At 40.0% G+C, this 17,717-nt stretch overlaps 1 protein-coding gene across 21 annotated transcripts in view; it reads right to left on the bottom strand.

Annotated features, from left to right (window-relative positions):
• The window catches only part of SYNJ1 (synaptojanin 1), an 84,319-nt gene extending 68,370 nt beyond the window's left edge, over window positions 1–15,949 (bottom strand). For 14 of the 21 annotated variants that reach the window (XM_019662821.1, XM_019662824.1, XM_019662826.1 and 11 more), the window contains exons 1-2: window positions 13,736–15,949; window positions 12,544–12,689 (exon numbers count right to left, since the gene is read on the bottom strand). In XM_019662821.1, the coding sequence (XP_019518366.1) occupies window positions 12,544–12,689; window positions 13,736–13,833 (244 nt within the window). In that variant the 5' untranslated portion in view covers window positions 13,834–15,949. The other 7 variants (XM_019662830.1, XM_019662831.1, XM_019662822.1 and 4 more) reach the window with 3 other exon arrangements.
• Window positions 15,950–17,717: the final 1,768 nt, after the last annotated feature.

The following is a 17,717-nucleotide window of genomic DNA, read 5'->3' as shown; positions in this document are numbered from 1 at the left end:
TGAAATTACATGATGTCTGAGATTTACTTCAACAAAAACATGGAGGGGGAGATAGTGGACAGGGATACAGAGAAACACAAGTGTCCATGAGCTAATAATCATGGAGGCTGGGTGACAAATTCATGGGAGCCAGTGACACTGCTCACTCTTCTTTGATGTATGTTTGCTACTTCCCAAAATAAAATGATAAAAAAATTTATTCTGACAACATTCTTTGGGATACTGGATAAATTTAAAAGGAGAGGAGACAGGATGACTCTGTCCAGTCAGTGAGAGAGCTGAGGCTACTGGAATTCTAAGTGATTGGAGAAGAACTTTCCTCCAATTACCCTAGACCAGAGGTAGATTAGTCGAAGTTCAATGGGCATTTGAACTTTTATAATTTGAAAGGAAGCAATAAGTCCTACAGCTTTAGAATGGCATCATAGCCTGCTCTTCCCAAGGCTATCTTATAGTCATCAAATAATAAATATATAATAAATTCAGAAAAAAGAAGACTTGACAATTCCAGACTGGAAACTTCAGAAAGGGTAAACACTACTATACTTTGTCACAAATGTTTTCCTTACATTCATCCTAAATTACTTACCTTTACTAGTCTACTTTGTTGAAATTACCTCAGAAAATGATAAGCTCACCTTTTCTCATGACAGAAGAGGTTAAGAAATATTTAAAACGACATAAAACCATGAATCGTAATATCCTACAACTTAATTTCGGTAACTTGACTCATTCATTATTTTAGCTCAGTGCCTGTTTTCAAAGTTTTTTTAACTCAACAAATTCATGACTGAAGGCAAGCCTAACCTACGATTGCTATTTTAGCTACAGGGAAGTAATGAAAATAGAAGCTGTAGAGATGATCTATTTATAAACCATAAAAAACACTCAAGAGTATAAATACATCAATTGTTCTCTATCAAAATTGAACATACTAATTGTTCTCTATCACAGTATTTGACATCTTTTTTTGCTGGGGTGGCTTACTTTTCTAGCACAATGACATATGACATAACCGACATAGTTCAGCATTGTTGGTGTTACACCCTCCCTTCTCAAATTAGAATTTAAGGCAAATAATAAAGCATAAGACCCAACTATAGAAATTCAGATGAAAACATAATCATACACCTATTTCTTGATTTTCATGAGTTGTGATTCTAAAACAGAAGCTTGTTAAACAGAATAATTGTCACCTGGTGGTCACACTTGCATTGCTAACTCCACCATCTGAATGAAAAGAAACAAAATTGTTTTTAACTTAAATGTTATTTCGAAGATTAAATTTAAATGTGATTCTCCAACTTCTGACGAATTACAATAATTCAAACTAAATAATTAAGCTGCCTAATGAAGGTCCTGCTATCTAATGTCCACATCCTGGGGGACTCAGACCTTCCAGATGGGACACAGCATCTTTCTTCAGCTGATACGGAAGCCCAAGCTAAAGAAAGTCAGTAAGAATGTGAAAACAGGATTACAAATTAGTATGATCTTCCTAGAATCACAATTTGCCTGTGGTTGCATGCATCACAGTTTGTGGTCAGCTTATTTGCATGCAGGCAGCACATTGGGGTAGAACCTGAGAGCCTCTAGTCAGGGGATCCTTGAGATCATGCAGTCCAAACTACTCATTTTCAGAAGGATAAGACTAGAGGTTAGGTGATTCATCCAAGATCATATAATGAGCTGGCAGTAAAGCCTCTGCATTTCATCATACATAAAGAGAATATTATTTTACAAGGAAAAGGTTTCCTTTGTATAATTAGATACTAAAAATCCAGCTGAAAGACATTAAACTATCCAAATTATAATATGTTCTATATAAACTAAACATTCCAATCTTGGTGACAATGCAAAACAAAAATAACCTTTCACTCATTGTTGCAACAAGTATTTACTGAATGCCTACCATGTACAAGAACCTGGAAATAAAACAGTCAGTGCCCCAATACCTTCTATCAGGAAGACAGTCATCATATAATCATGTAAATGCACAATTATATGTTACGGTAATACTATGACGGAATGCCAACAGACTGCAGCAAAAGGACCTAATTTAAAGTTGTTAGTAGGGGGAGGGTGGTAGTTAGAATAGGCCTGCCTACCTACCGGCCTGCCTACCTGCCGGCCTGCCTACCTGCCTGCCTGCCTGCCTGCCTGTAGAAGTGACCTTTAAGCTGAAACCTGAAGAATTAATGGGACGTTAGCCAAATGAAAAGTGGAGGTAAAAATGTTCCAGGCAACATACACGTACCGTGACCCAGAAATTCCATGCCGAAGAATATATCCAACAGAAATGTGTACATACATGCACCAAAAGCCATATACAAGGATGTTCACAATAGTGTCGTTTATAATAGGAAAAACTAGAAATAAAGCAAATGTCAACAGCACAAATACTGGAATATCCACACAATGGAATGCTACTGAGCAATAAAAATTAATAAACTGCTGGCACATGCTACAACCTGGGTGATCTCTCATGTATAACACCGAAAGAATAGAATACATACTGAATGGGTCCATTTATGTTATGCTCAAAACTACATAAAACCAATCTATGATGTAAGAAGTCAGAACAGTGATTACCCTTATAGATCATGATGGAGATAATAACTGAGAAGGAACATGAGGGAAGCTTCTGGGGGGCTAGTAATAATGTTGTATATCTCATCCCAGTAGTGGTAACATAGGTATGTTTGCTGTAATAATTCATCAAGTTGTACATTTATGATTTATGTACTTTCCTGTATGTGTGAATAAGTTTATTTTAAAAATAAAATGTTGAGCAGAAGGAACAGCATATGCAATGACCCTGAGACCAGGAAGAATTTGGTACATTCAGAACTAAAAGAAGGCCAGTGTGGCTGGAACACAGAAACCAAGAGGCAAAACAGTGTAAAACTGAAGAGGGAGGCTGGGACTTGATAATTTTGTTGTAGGTCTTTTTAAAGAGTTTGAATTTTAAGTTCAGTGGTCAATCATTGTAGGGTAAGCAAGGGACTAGTATGATCTAAATTGTGTTTTTAAAAAGAATGGCGATTGGGTAAGGGGAGTGGAAGCAGGAGACCAGTCAAGAAGGCTATTATAATGGCCTGTGAAAGGGGCTACAGTGGCTTGACAGGAGTAGAACCAGCTAAAACGGTGAAATGCATGGATTCTCAATGAAACAGAATGGAGTGAACGTGTGAAGTGAGACAGGGGGTGTGGGGGATGATTCTTAAGTTCTGGTACAGGTGGATGGAGTGAATCCACTGCAATAAGAAGGAAGAAGGGAGGAGCAAGCTCGAAGGGATGCAGTGATCCACGGGACCATAAACCCCATATCTATCCCAACCCTTCCTTACTGTGTAACCACCACACAGATTGGGGTAGTGTGGGAACCCAGACAATCACAGTAGTTTTTACCTTCTTTTCCCAGTCATCTGCCCAATCCAAACAGCGCATGATATCCCTACAGCCATAGCAGTTGGATTAGGAATGGACACAAAATTCAACTTGATCCACTGTGAGGGGAAGTACCGTATTTTCCCATGTATAAGATGCACACTTTTTTGAAAAATTTGGGGTCTAAAAACTGGGTGCGTCTTATACAGTGGTTGTAGATTTCAAATGCCATAGATGGAACTGAGGACAAGGCAATATATGAAGACAGTGATTCGTCATCAGACACAGATGAGGACAAGCTAATGGCTGGGAATTTTGACAGTGATGAGGAGTTATATGAATTTTATGATGAATAAAACTTGAGTTCAACAACTTAATGTAATATTTTTTTTCAAATTTTGGGTCCCCAAATTAAGGTGCGTCTTATATATGGAAAATACGGTACATTTTCATTTTGTGGGTTCTAGCCCATTATCTCAGCTTGAAAAAGATGGATTTCAATTGTGTCCTCCAAAGTAAATAATTATTCTACCCAGCTCTGTATCAATCCCACACAACTCTGCAACATCTATAAATCTGATAACTATACTTTCTACCCATTCTCAAAGAGAATGGTTAAACTTATAAAGAAGATAGGCCAAAGACATACCCCTGATGCTGACCAAGGACAAACCACTGATGAGTAATGTACACCCAGCTAAGAATTTGCTTAATTATAAGATTCATCCTGCCTGTGCTTCGCCTTGGTCCAGACTATTAAGACTTTGTCTAACTATATTTCAGTAAGGTATTCAACAGGCTGCAGCAATCTTGTGGTCTACCAATAATCAGGAGGAAACATGACCCATAAAAATATTTACTGCAAAGAGCGAGTTTATATAAACATACTTTATACATCAGAAGCTACATATGATGACAAAAAAATGGAAGAGTATTTTAATAAGTATAACATCCAATATATAGAAATATTTAATGTTTAAGCCAATAATTTTATAAAATTTTTTTTCTATTTTTTCTTTTCACTGACTTTATTATCTCAACATCATCTAGGAATTTAAAGGGCATATAAATTCTTTGAACCGGAACTGAAAGATATTTAATGTCCAATTGACCAAGATGAGTTAGTCTCTCCAAATGCAAAATTTACTTGGAGTAATTTGACTAGTTCAGTAGCTATGAAATAAACTCCAAGGTGAACGTATGTGCTTATATTATGTAATATTACAAAGGAACAACAGTGGCTTACACTTGCAAAATCTATTTTAGTAGAAAAAGAGAAAACACAAATTCTTACTAAAAAACTAAAGCAAATTTAAATTTACTTGTCACCAATAAAAATGATATGCAATTTTTAAAGTTATACCTCCATTTGGCACTCTAATTATAAGGCTAACCCACACTGCACTAGCCCATTCCACTCTCTATGCAAACTATGTAACAAAATTTTACTGATTCGGATTTTACCACCTCAGAATTTTTATAAACGTTGTTACTAGACGCAAAGAAAAGCAATGCTATTTAAACTCTTACCCATTATAATTGGCTCATATTCTTTCAGCTTTTGGATATCTGAAAAAGTCTTTACATCATCTTTGTTTGTGGTTGGGTAGAGAATCCTAGAAGGGCAGTTTTTTTTCTTCCTTTTGGTACTTTAAAGATGTTCTGTGTCCTCTGGCTTGGATTGTTTCCAAAGGAAAGTTTGCCATTTGTATCTTCTTTCTTCTATACATGTGTCTTTTTCTTCTTGGGCGATTTTTAAGGTTTTTCTTTCTATCACTGGTTTGAAGCAATTTGATTATGTATTTGGGTATAGGTAGTTTACTTCATATTTCTTCTGCTTAGGGTTCATTCACTTATAGCTTCTTGGATCTGTGGATTTATAGTTTTCATCAAATTTGGAAACCTGTCAGCTATTATTTCTTCAAATGTTTTTCTGCCCCAACCCCTACTCTAGGATTCCAATTATACATATATATTGGGTCATGTGAACTTGTCCTATAGCCCACAAATGCTGTTTATTTATGTCTTTTTTCTGTGTTTCATTTTGGGTTATTTTTTTATTATGTCTTCGAATTTGCCAGTCATTTATTCTGCAGTGTCTAGTCTATTAATTCCTATCAGTGTACTTTTTCATTTCAGATACTGTTATTTTCATTTCTACAAGTTTGATTTGGGTCTTTCACATTTTTTCCATATCTCTGCTTAATATGTTCATTCTTTCCTCTACTTCTTGACCATATGGAGCACATTTATAATAGCTGTTTTAACGTCTTTGTGTATTACTTTTAGCATCTGTTTCTACAGATTGACTTTTCTCCTCATTATGGGGTGTTATTTTCCTGCTTCTTTTCATGCATGGTAATTTTTAATTGAATGCAAGACACTGTGAATTTTACAGAGTTGAATGCTGGATATGTATATTTTTATATTTTTTATTCCTATATTCTTAAACTTTGTTCTGAGATAAAGTTAAGGTTTTTTTGGCAACAGTTTGATCCCTTTGGGTCTTGCTTTTAAAATGTCAGGCAGGACCAGAGCAGCATTTAGTTGAGGGATACTCTGCTCACTACTGAAGCAATATACCCTTCTGAGTATTAATCCAATTCCTCAAGTGTTAACAAGATTTCTTCATCCTGGCTATTTAGAACATGAACTATTCCCAGCTCTGTGTGAGCTCCAGGAATTTTTCTGCCTGCTCCTTCCTGGTGGTTCCATCCCTGCCTCTGGTAGCTTCCTCACAGATTGGCACAGATCAGTATTTGGCTGAGGTCTCCAGGGGAACCCTCTGTACATCTCTAGCACTCTCTGTGCAGCTCTCTCCTCTCTGGTACTCAGCTGCCTTGGCTTCCCCAAAGTCCCTCCTCTGTCTCAACTCTGGGAGACTGCAGGCTTTGTCTGGGTTCATCCTCCAGGTGCTGCAACCTGGCAGCTCTCAAGGTAGTAAGCTGGAGCAATCACAAGGCTCACCTCATTTGTTTCCCTTCTCTCAGGGATCAGTGTCTTGTGTGGCCTATTGTTCAATGTCTGAAAACTGTTTCCTATCATTTGTTTTGTTGTTGTTGCTGCTGTTATTTAAGGTAGAAGGGTAAATGCAGTTACTGTTACACCATCATGGTCAGAAGCAAACATGCTGTTATAATCCTGGCCTAGTATATTTTATAGGACAATTCAGAACATCTGACAGACCTTAAATTGTGTAATAAAAAGTCACATAACGGGGCTTTCCTGTTCAGTGAGAGAGAAATTTTGCCTTCACCTTTTATTTCCTCATAGCAAAGTTAAGTGGTAAAAAAATGAAAGCACTTAGGAACCACTAGTTTGGCCCTTCCTGGCTCAGAATGGAACAGTGAGGTTGATTTTTTTAAAGCGCTGATATTTAAGTTGACATTTAAGATATTTCTATAAATATGAACATTCCAAAAATTATTTACAAAACAAAAATGAATCTTTGCAACCCTAACATAAAGTGATACATAACAAGTCTAAATTTCATCATTTCTCTGCAGAAAAAAAAATCAACTGTATAAGGCCACTTCTTCCCTCAATTTGAAAATTTTTTAAAAAATAGATAGGATACTGCAACTTAACTAAAGGGCAATCATGCTGACTGAAAGCATTTGGCAATAAAAACAAAACTATGCATACTGCTTGTCATCACCACTTACACTTGTCATCTAAGATTCTAGAACCTGACATTTAACTTGGCCCAGCAAAGAAACTTTGTTTTCAGTGACCCACTCGAAATCAAACTATTTCTCCTCTCTAATATATTAAGAGTTTGCAGGCAAAACCACAGCATGTTTGACACTTCCCTCATTAGAAAATCCTACCAATTTCACTCTTATTAAAGTCTTCTACTGTTATTCTTTTCTTTTCATTCTTCATTCTCAAACTCCCAAAATAATAACCTCTCACCCTCACACCAGCACAAATAATAATTAGTGAAAAATGGTAAGACTATGTCACTGAGCCATTAATCTCTCCAAGCCTGTGTCCACATCTGTGAAACAGGGATAGAAGCAAAACCCGCAGAATTCTTATAAATGAAATAAAGCATGGCTAATTACACATCTAAACAGTACACTGAGATGCTCCATGACACTTCAACAAACTCCCAGGAGAGCTGCCAGATATTTTGAGTTGAAGGAAACATGGAGATACTCAACATATGCTGGACAATGTCCAAACTATTAGCCTGATGTAGTTCAGAGTCTTAACATTAGATTGCAGTACAGCCTTTTGGTGACATCACATCTTTCTGAAGCTGGGTTTTCAGTGATTGCTGTAATACAAAGCAAGTACCACTTGAAAATCAATGCAGTACAGAAAATGAGGGTGGCACTGTCCAATCTGAGTCCCAGGTTTGAGAAGCTGTCCAACACTCAACAGGCACACACATCCCATTCGTAAATAATTGTGGTTGTTTACAAAGGAAATAAAGTATTTTCAACTTGTTTGCATTATTTTTTTCTTTCTTTTTCTTTTTTTTTTTTTTTTTAGCTGAGCCATCCTGCCACCTGTTGGTAGCTCAGCGGCAGCTCAGCTCGGGCCGGGCATCGAACCGCTGTTGCTCAAAGCTCACACTCTTGAGTGAGCTCTTAACCAACTGAGCCACTCAGCTGGCCCTGCATTATTTTTTTCAAATACCTACTAAAGTTGTTAGAACAGAAATATTTATTGTTTGGACCTATTTAATAAACAGAACTATGGCCTTGGGGTGTTGTGAAAAAATTAATAAGACACCGAGGACTCTATGAAACAATAAAGTTTGGGAACTTCTGGCTTAATGTTGTGACTGGCAGAGGAAGCTTCCAGTAAACGGCACTATTATTACTCCTTTAAAATATGCGGTTTCATAGAAAAGGCGGGATACTTCAGATTCCATGACAAAGATCTCCAGTCCAGGATACTGTCCTATAGTTTTATGGCTCATATTCCCATGATAAAAGAAAAAAATAGGTAGACAAACTCAGATGGACAACCCTGAGGAAAGTCAGGTCTAGAGTTAAGTGATATGGCCTTGCTGTCTATAAAAGTGCACCATGTGGGTGCTGATTTGACTCAAATCATGCTACTGGGAAAACCTGAAAATAATCTTACCACTAGACAGATAAAAGCAAGTAATCCTTATTACCATGTGATATTTAAAAAGAGCAAAAGCTCTGATTTTAAGAGGAACTTACACGCCCTACATCCCCATCTTTTAAACAGGTGATCTATAAGTTCTGTTTTTAGAATCATTCTCCATTTCCCATATGTTGGCCTTCTCTTTAATTATTCCGTAAAGGGTAAATTATTTACCCTTTACTGAAGCAGAAAATGGCTTGAAAAATAATGAGATAGCTTGTAAGTTTAATGCATGTATCTGTTTGACTGGCTCTGTCCTTCCTCTGTCTTTTTGTGTCTACAACTGTAGACAGAACAGGAATACTAAACCCTACACAAAGCTAATGATGTCTTCTTTTATCTCTTAATAAATTAGTTTCCAAGAAAAAATATGTAGTGTTATAACTCGCTGGACATCACACTTGCTGCTTACACTGATCCAGGCACTAATCATGGAGTATCCATGTGCTACACTGAATCACTGCTCCATATACATCAAATTTTGAGTTTACTTGAACATTTTTCTGGACTAATACTTATTTTCAAAAATGAATAACACTATAAAAAGGTACACTATGAAAACACATATTCACTTAGATCTAAGGATAAGAATGTTTCAGGGTTTTAACAAATAAATGCAATAAAAGAAATCAATAATGAAATTATTTTCCAGTTAAGAAAAGTAATTTTAAAGCAAATTGTTAATACTATTTACAGAAGTCATATATAACATTCAACAATTTTAACTGTCATTTCACAGAGACCTTAAAAATGTGGTTATAGTTATTTCCACTAGGGTTTTTCAGAAACAAATCCAAACAATATATAATATGCATCTTCTGTGTCAGCAGTTCAGTCAAATAGCAATTCTTTAAAAGACAGGAAATAATTTTACAGGAAAAGATATCATATTTTCAAGTACAGCAGTTCTGTCAACTTTGAAATCTAGTTTAGGTTCGTCTTCTCCCCTGTGTCACTTATTTAATAACCATGGATTCTGCAAATACGAGTAAAACACTGGACTGAGCACTCGGGAAACGAAGATGACTAAGCCATGGGCCTTTTCCTCAAGGAGTACAGCATCCAGACACCCAAACACAGTTCCACGTGAAGTCAAAGTGCTGTACTAAAAGTGTTATGGGGACACTGGCACTTGGTTCAGGCTGAGGGTTTCAAAAAACTCATTATTGACCCCATAAAAGGCAATAATAACATTATAATTCTGGACACCTGGTTATTTTGGATAAAATTTGGAAGCTGAAAGTTATCCCGTAATCTATCGTAAAAAGCCCTACATAAATTCCAGTCAGAAATTATCATCCCAACCTAATTATATCTGAATCTTTGGCAGGGCTGGAGCCCAGGCCCCAGTATTTGTAAAATCTCCCAGATGATTATGATGTGTAGCCAGGGCTGAAAACCACTGGCTCACTGATTGGATTAGTCATAGCATCATGACTGGTTTAAGCTTAGAATCCTATCAACAGAAAGACAAAGCCTTGAGGCTGAATTAGTGGACACTGGGTCCTTAGCAGGATCCATGAGCTGAGATTACTTTCACTGTATTTTCACTTACACCCCATTTTTTGATATGTGCTAATAATATGAAAGGAAAGATTTCATATTGGGTATCTCATGGCACGCTGGCATAAGCCAAGAAAATTAAGTGACTGCCAATCCTCAACAATGGGTATTGCCCAAGATGTCTAATTTTTTTAACTTTACTCTTTAAAGCCAGGGCAACTAGAAATCATAAGCTCTTGGTACATAAAGACTGAGTCCTCCTAGTCACTTTCATCATCTACTTTTTAAAAATAATACCTTGCATACAAGCATGTGGAGAGCACCAAAACCAGCATATATAATAAAAATTGTTCATCTTTGATACAGACTGTTTTACAAAAGGGAGGGAAGGAAGGAAGATACAAGAGTGAGCTAGAGGAGGAGGGTGGGGCAGGCTCTCATGAAGGAAGAAGACGAGTTGGAACAAACAGGCTTGGGCTGGAAAGGTAGAGAAAAGCCTTCTAACAGCATTGGAGAAAGGGCATGACAAGGAACAGCATGATGATGAAGGTTGGAAAAAGCATGGTACTTTGGGAAAGCACTGAGGAAACACCAGTGTCTCCTTAAAGGAGATCAATGTGGACAAACAGGGTAGGACCAAACTGTGGAAGGCCCTGATTAGCAGGCTGAGGAGTCTGAACTTAACCTCACTGAAAAATGGGGTTATACTTCTGCTTAATATCAAAAATGTTTCAGGAGACTCTTGATAGATTAATATGCAGGATGCGTTGAAATTCAAGAGGCTGGGATTGCTGAAGATACAGAGAACACTTCGATATTTTCCAAGCACAGTTCCCTGAACATAGCAAGCATTTTAAAAACATGAAGGTTTTAAAAATGAACACTGCAACACAGTAGACACCTTGGTATCACTCCAAACTTAAAGTTAAATTAATTTTATAAGTCAAATGATTTATAAAAAGGTCTGTTAGCTCTTAAACATTAATATTTTAAGCACTGCTGTAAAGTTTATAGTAGGAAAGCTAATAACATTCTCAAGAGATTATACATCCATTTATGCTAGCTTTACAGAGCAAGGCAATAGTCAAACTTTTTCCTCTTGAAAGAATTACTAAATCTGATGAAAACAAATAGAATTCATAAATAGTTAAGACAATATTTTTTATATTCTTTTTCTTTAAAAATGAATGTTAATGCCAAAATGGATGGTTTAGGGATTTTTTTTTTTAAATCATTTTTTGGCATAAAAGAGGGTTACTGGAGGTTTGGAAGAATGATTATCCTTAGGTTTCCTGACCTTAGGGTAAAGTAGAGCAATAACCCTAAATAACTATAGGTAATGCATGTAGTTGAAATTTTGGAACCCTATTATTACCAGCAACCACAATTAAACAAATCATTTAGAATTTAGAAAAAATAGGAAATTGAGTAATGTCATCAAAAAACACAAGCAGCTGAATTTAAACCTTTCCCCCAGATATTTTTAATTAAAAATTCATCAGTATTAAGAATTATATTTGTAGTATTAACGAATTCTATGCAAACTGATGTCACAGCAAGTTATATTTTGGTTTACTTAAGTATAAAATCCAGTTTAAATGAATTAAGTCCATACTGGTTGAGGATAATTCACACGATTAATACTTGTTTCCTAGAACACATATAGCTCCTTCCTATGTGCCCCTACGTAGCAAAAACATGATAAATAACAAGTAGATCACTAGAAAGCTTTTAAAAGCACAACCACATTTCAAATAACCCCAAACTTATCTGCCAAAATCTTATATTAAGAAAGAAATGTAATATTCAAATTAATCTTATTTTTAATTTCAACCATTTGCCCACAAAATAACCCACACCACACTAACTAATCTACTATTTTGTGTGTGCCTGTGTGCGTGCATGTATGTGTGCGTGTACATGTGTGTACGTGTATGCATGTGTGTGTGGTGCAGTGCAGTAGTCCTTTTCTTTAAAACAGACTATCAAAATAATTTTTACAATAATATGAAATCAATCACATATCCCACATGAAATTTTAGAAATTATTCACAATTCTCTCAATAAAAACATAAGGTTCTCACCATAAGACACTCCCAAAATTGTAGATAAACAAATACTCTTATAGTTCATTACTATAACTGACCAGTAAGAAACTCTGTTCATTACAGTAAAAATGTCAAGCAAGTCATTTTATAAGTATACGCGATGTGATATAAACTACAGCAATATTTTCTTGGAAAGAAAAATTTACTTTTAGAAACCTAAGAACCCACTAAAGCAAAAACCTGTAACCGAAATGTGCATCTTCTCCCACCCCCAACAAAAAGCTGCAGCAGGGGAAAGAAAAGGAAATCAAAATTTAAAATAAAATAAGGTTTGATTAAAAGACAACAGAAGCATAATCTGCTAGATGAAATACAGTAAGGGGGTGGTCAGGGTCTTTTTAAAAATGGTTTAATCTGAATTATTCCAAATCAAAAGCGAGACCACGATCCGTTGCGCTATTAACAGATGACTTACAGAGCACGGCTACAGCCCCAGACTCGAACATGAGACATTCTTCCTTATGCCTAGTTTCCACTATGAGACTGAAAGGTGGGGGATCCAATTTGTGATAGATCCGAAATCCTTTGCTGAACGCCATTCTCCTTTCTTCAGAGGCAGCCCTGAAAACCAAGCAAAGCAAATGAGGCTTATGTTTTCTTCTGCAGCAAGGACTGCAAGGCATCCTAAGTCCCTCCCTGCCAGGTTTTGATTGGGGGGGGGGGGGTGTTGGGGGGGGGAGAACGCTCAGGAAGAGAATGGTTTATTCCAAAAGATAAGTCGTCATTTAATTTTACCAAAAAGCAAGAGGGGAAAAGCTACCAATATGCTGGGCAAGGCAAGACAAGGTTTTATCACTTTAAGTCGATGAACGGTTTGGTTAAGATGAGTTTCCCGTTTACTCTCTGTTTACCAAAAGGAGAAATTTTGAGGCTATTTCGTTCCGAGTTGTTTATCAGCTTCCTGCTTCAGTATTTGCCACTACGGTGAAAGGGAAACAATTCGGAAACTTCAAGCCGTTCGTTTGGAAGCCAAGGAGAGGAGGTGGGAGGGAAGGTTAACGAGGCTGGTTCAAAGCTCCTTAGGGGGCGGGCGGAGGGAAAGGATTATCTGACACCACAGGCTCTCCTGGGGGCGGCGGCGAAGAGCAAGGGAAGCTGCACAGGTTATCGCCGCCACCCGCCCAGCCCCAGGCCACCGCCGGCTGGAGGGACGGCGGGCGCGAGATCGTAAATATGAATGGCCACCTGGGCAGAGTCACGACTCGGGACACGGACCCGACCAGGGCTCCTCGGGGGTCGCAGACAGTCGACCGCCCGAGAAAGCGGCTCCTTCACAGGGGGACGGAGGTGCCGAGCAGCCCAACCCGTCCTTTATGGGCCAGAAGAGACTCGGTTCCAAGCCGGCGCCCACACCGACTCGGTTCCTTTCCCGCGGGCAGGCTGACAGCTGCTGTCACCACAGCCCCCCGGCCGACGCCGCGCCCCGCACAACCCGTGGTTTCCAGACAACCCCGCCCGCTCTCCCGGACCCGGCTGGCCGCGGTCACCCCTCACCGCTCCTTCCCAGGCTGCGACTGCGGAGACTGCCTCAGGAGGCGTCCGCCCGCGCTCCCGGCTCTCGGTGGGTCTGGCCGCGACCGCTCCCCGCCCCCCGCCGGCTCGCTCACCTCTTCCTCCGGCTCCTCCTCCTCCTTCTCCCGCAGCCGCTGCCGCCGCAGCCACCGGAAGCGTCACTTCCGCTCCAACAGGCCCATCTCTTCCGCATTGCGCTGCGGGCGGGGGCGGAAGGTCCGCCCTTCGCGGGGGAAAGGGCGGTGCGTCGGAGGGAGGCCCCGCCCACCCCGGCCTCCCTGTGAGCCAGGTGCAGGTGGGCTGTCCGCCGCCTCCACGCGCAGCCACCTTAGCCTCGGGTGGCGTGTCCCCAGGCTGCAGCTGCAGGTCCCACCGCTGGGGATGCCGGGAAAGGGAGGATCCGCTCTGGTCCCCCTCGCGTGGGCTCTTCAGTGCTAACCAACCCTCCCCCTGGACGCCAGGGACTCTGGGGAAAAGCTCTAGGAGCTGAGTATTGGTACGCACCCAAGATGGGTGTCAGGACCACCCCCAGCCGCCCCCACCGGGCCTGACGGACGTGGGGCAGGGCTCCGGGGAGTCAGCACGCGAGCCAACCAGGCGGCGCCTGAAGAGCTGTCCATGGTGTCTGTCCGCGAACAGCGCCGAGTTCTCATGCTGAGGTTCTGAGGAGGTGGCAGGAAGAAACATTAATGCCTGCTTTGGAACAACTCTGTTAGCTGCCTTTTTTTTCTGGTGTGTTCTGGAGCTCTCAGGGCTACTGTAGAAAAGAGCGCTCAGCTGTACCTTATGGTGGCGAGTGGGAAGTCACAAACCAGGATCTCAAGGTTGAGTGAAAAAACATGGCTGGCGGCACAGAGGCCAAGGCAGCTGATGGTCACTGAACGGCGGACAGATTTTGCCAACCGTGGAATCTGATAACTAAAGGCGTGTAACCCTTTCGCCTTATCCTCATATTTCAACAAATCATGCTTCCTGGCGAGTATCAGTGTTCCAGATTTTTCATTCTGTCTCCTTAATATATCTAAATATGAGAATGAAGTTAAAGCCAGCAGAGCCAAAAGGAATCGAAAACCTGAAGAACCCAGCCCTCTGAGAAACTGTTTCCTCTTGCCTGTGCTTTTTCGTTACTTCTTCCCCGTAGTGCTTTAATTTTAACAGCAGAAGCAGAATTTAAATTTGGCATTTGCACAAAATCATTTCCCCGTTCCAGGCCCTGTCATGTGACTTGATTTAACATTTCTTCATCCATTTTAGAGAAGTTGAACCCACCCTGGTTTCAGGATAACTACAGTAGCTATAATTCATTAGAAAAGAAGCCACTTCTTTTTTAGGAGATATGCAAAGGCACTTCGATTTAGTTCTGAAAACTGGAAGAGATTTCTCTCTCATTTGGTATTATCTCCTTAGAAAAACAGTTTTGCTCTTTGTAGTGGTTACTGACAGCAGTCTCAGAATTAAACTCATATTAAGATAATCTACTGGCCTGAGATTGCTTATTTTTCTTTCTGGAAGAATCCATTTCAATTGGAGATTGCATTTGATAGAGAAAACTACATGGGAGTGGGTGAGAATAGAATTTTTCTTATTTGCCTTTCAGATATAATGTCTCTATGGCCTCGAAGTGCCAGAGCTTTGTACCAGAAAAACACGGAAGATCCTGGCTCCGGGAGAGATGCTGATGGTGTGGAGTACATTGCTAGCAAGTTGCTTTTTATGACAAGACCGACCCAAAAAGGTTAACTTGTTAAGAATTACTGTTTCAAGTAGAGTTGGGACCTGAAACCCAACTATCCCACCCCAAACCTAAGATCCCTTCCATCACACCTGTGTCTGGGTGAGGTTACATTAGGAACCCTTCCTTTCTCAGAGAGGGAAGTGGGCTGTTAGGCTCTTTGAGAAGCAAGTATTCTGCCTATTCCGGTTTCTTTTGATTTGGGATTAAGGAGATTGAAGTCCAAGTTTCTTGGTTCTGGGTCTGAATTGCTGCTGCTTTCTTCAAATTAAACCGGGTGGTAAGCAGGACTCATTCCTAGAGGTGGCAGAAGGCCACCGCTTTTTCAAATCCTTTCAAAATTCATCATTTTAGCCATGAAATAAGCACATATCCAGGGTTTGGAAACATAATGGCTATTTTACTAGTGACTTTTTAAAACGGTTATTCCTTCTTTTTCTTGTCCCTCTTTCCTATTTTTCTACTTCCTTGTTCATCACAGCATTTGAAAATAGCTGGCCATCAGGGATAGACAAGACAGTCTGGGGAATATAATCAATAATGTTGTGAATATTTTTTAGGGGGCCAGATGGACCCATGTCCTGTTGGGGAGACCACTTCATAGTCGGTGTAGAGGCCTGACCACCGCACTGTATATCTGAAATTGATGTTGAATAATAAAGTATGCCAACTATAATTATATATACATAGTCACGAGACGGGGAGTAGAGAGTGGGAATGGAGTCAATGGAATTGTAATAGATAAGCATGATATCGGGGGTAGGAGGACAGTAGATGGGGGGAGGGGAGTTGTTACTTTGTGAGGGGTGAAAAGGATAACTATTGCATTTTTCTGTACACCTGAAACAATAAAATTAAAAAAAAAAGCTGGCCAAATGTTCACCAAATTTGAAGTGTCTTTGGGATGGGCTGTCTTAAAATACAGGTTAAGTGGCATACCAATTTCTTAGTGAGGTCCTAAGGGCCTACAGAAACGGGCTGACATTTTCTTGACCCTTGAAAATGAGGAGTAATGTCTATGGTAGGCTGCAAAATACCATGGACAAGATATCCATGTCCTAATCCGTGGCACATGAGTGTTAAAATATGGTGAAAACAAGTCTTTACAGAAGTGATTAAGATTTTGAGATTAATTTGGATTCCCTGGGTAGGCCCTAAATAGCAGAGGGAGATCACACACACACACACACACACACACGCACGCGCGCGCGCGCGCCCGCGTGTGTGGAAACAGAGGTAGATTGGAGCAATGTAGCCACTACAAAATGGTCTGACATAATCCATGAGTGGCAACACACCCTTTACTATATGGCTATTACCATGTTAGAGATGAGAAGAGTTCTTATAACCATAATCACTACAACGTAGCAACTTACATTTTCATATTGTATTTTGCAACTCTACATTTGACCATTTTTATAGTAGGGTTTCATGATTTCAAGGGAAATTAGCATTTAAAACAAAATTAGGCACTTGTCAGAACTCACTGAATTATACATACTCAGAGTAAACTCTACTGTTTATAAATGAGTACTTCAATAAACCTGGCTTTAAAAAATGAAGGAAAGCCTACATTTAGTATATTCTCATGAGGAAGGTACTTGCTTTAAGAATTGTGCAATTGGGGTCAAGTCTGGGCGATGAGGTGATCACTGCAGGCAACGGTGCTCAAATGAACGGAAGTGTTCTGGGAGCTGTTTTCCTGGGAGATTAGGAAGTTGATGTGGTAGACAAGAAATGATGCCACTCAGGAGCCCTTGATTGTACCAGGCACACTCCCCAAGAGCTGATCTCCACCAGCGACTGTGTGGCGGGAAGGCCTGCTCCTGGAGACATGGGGCTCCTCAGAAGAGTAACTCTGGGTTGAGTACTCAGCCAGCCTTGCTGAAACTTCCTTAGACCTGTGCCCACATCTGAGACCTTTAATTCCTTCCCTGCCTGCTTCACACAGGTCCCACCTCACCTCACACCTCAGATCGCTCAGCTCTCGAGCTCTCCCAGCCCCCTCTCCTTTTGCCCTAAGAGGCGTTCCCACCAATAAATCTGTTTTATCTAATGCCATCTCAGTGACTCCTTCCCAGAGGACCTGGACTAACTCATAGGGTTTTTCATCCTCCCACTCCCTTTCTTTGGTTAAGGGCTGCTCAAAGGGACATTATCTGGTGGACACTTGCAGCCCATTGCATAGGCCAAGAGAAAGTCCTCAGGCAGAATTGCAGTGGGACACCATGGCATCAACAGGGACATAGGTGGGGCACCATCATCTGGTACAATAGTAGTAATCAGTCTTTATGACTGGTTTATATTGCCTCAGTAAAATAACTTTCCCTTTCGAAAACCTTCCT

Source organism: Hipposideros armiger, unplaced genomic scaffold (genome assembly GCF_001890085.2).
Source record: "Hipposideros armiger isolate ML-2016 unplaced genomic scaffold, ASM189008v1 scaffold_381, whole genome shotgun sequence".
Taxonomy (NCBI): domain Eukaryota; kingdom Metazoa; phylum Chordata; class Mammalia; order Chiroptera; family Hipposideridae; genus Hipposideros; species Hipposideros armiger.
Note: the sequence above shows the minus strand (reverse complement) of the source record. Positions and strands in the feature narration are given on the sequence as shown.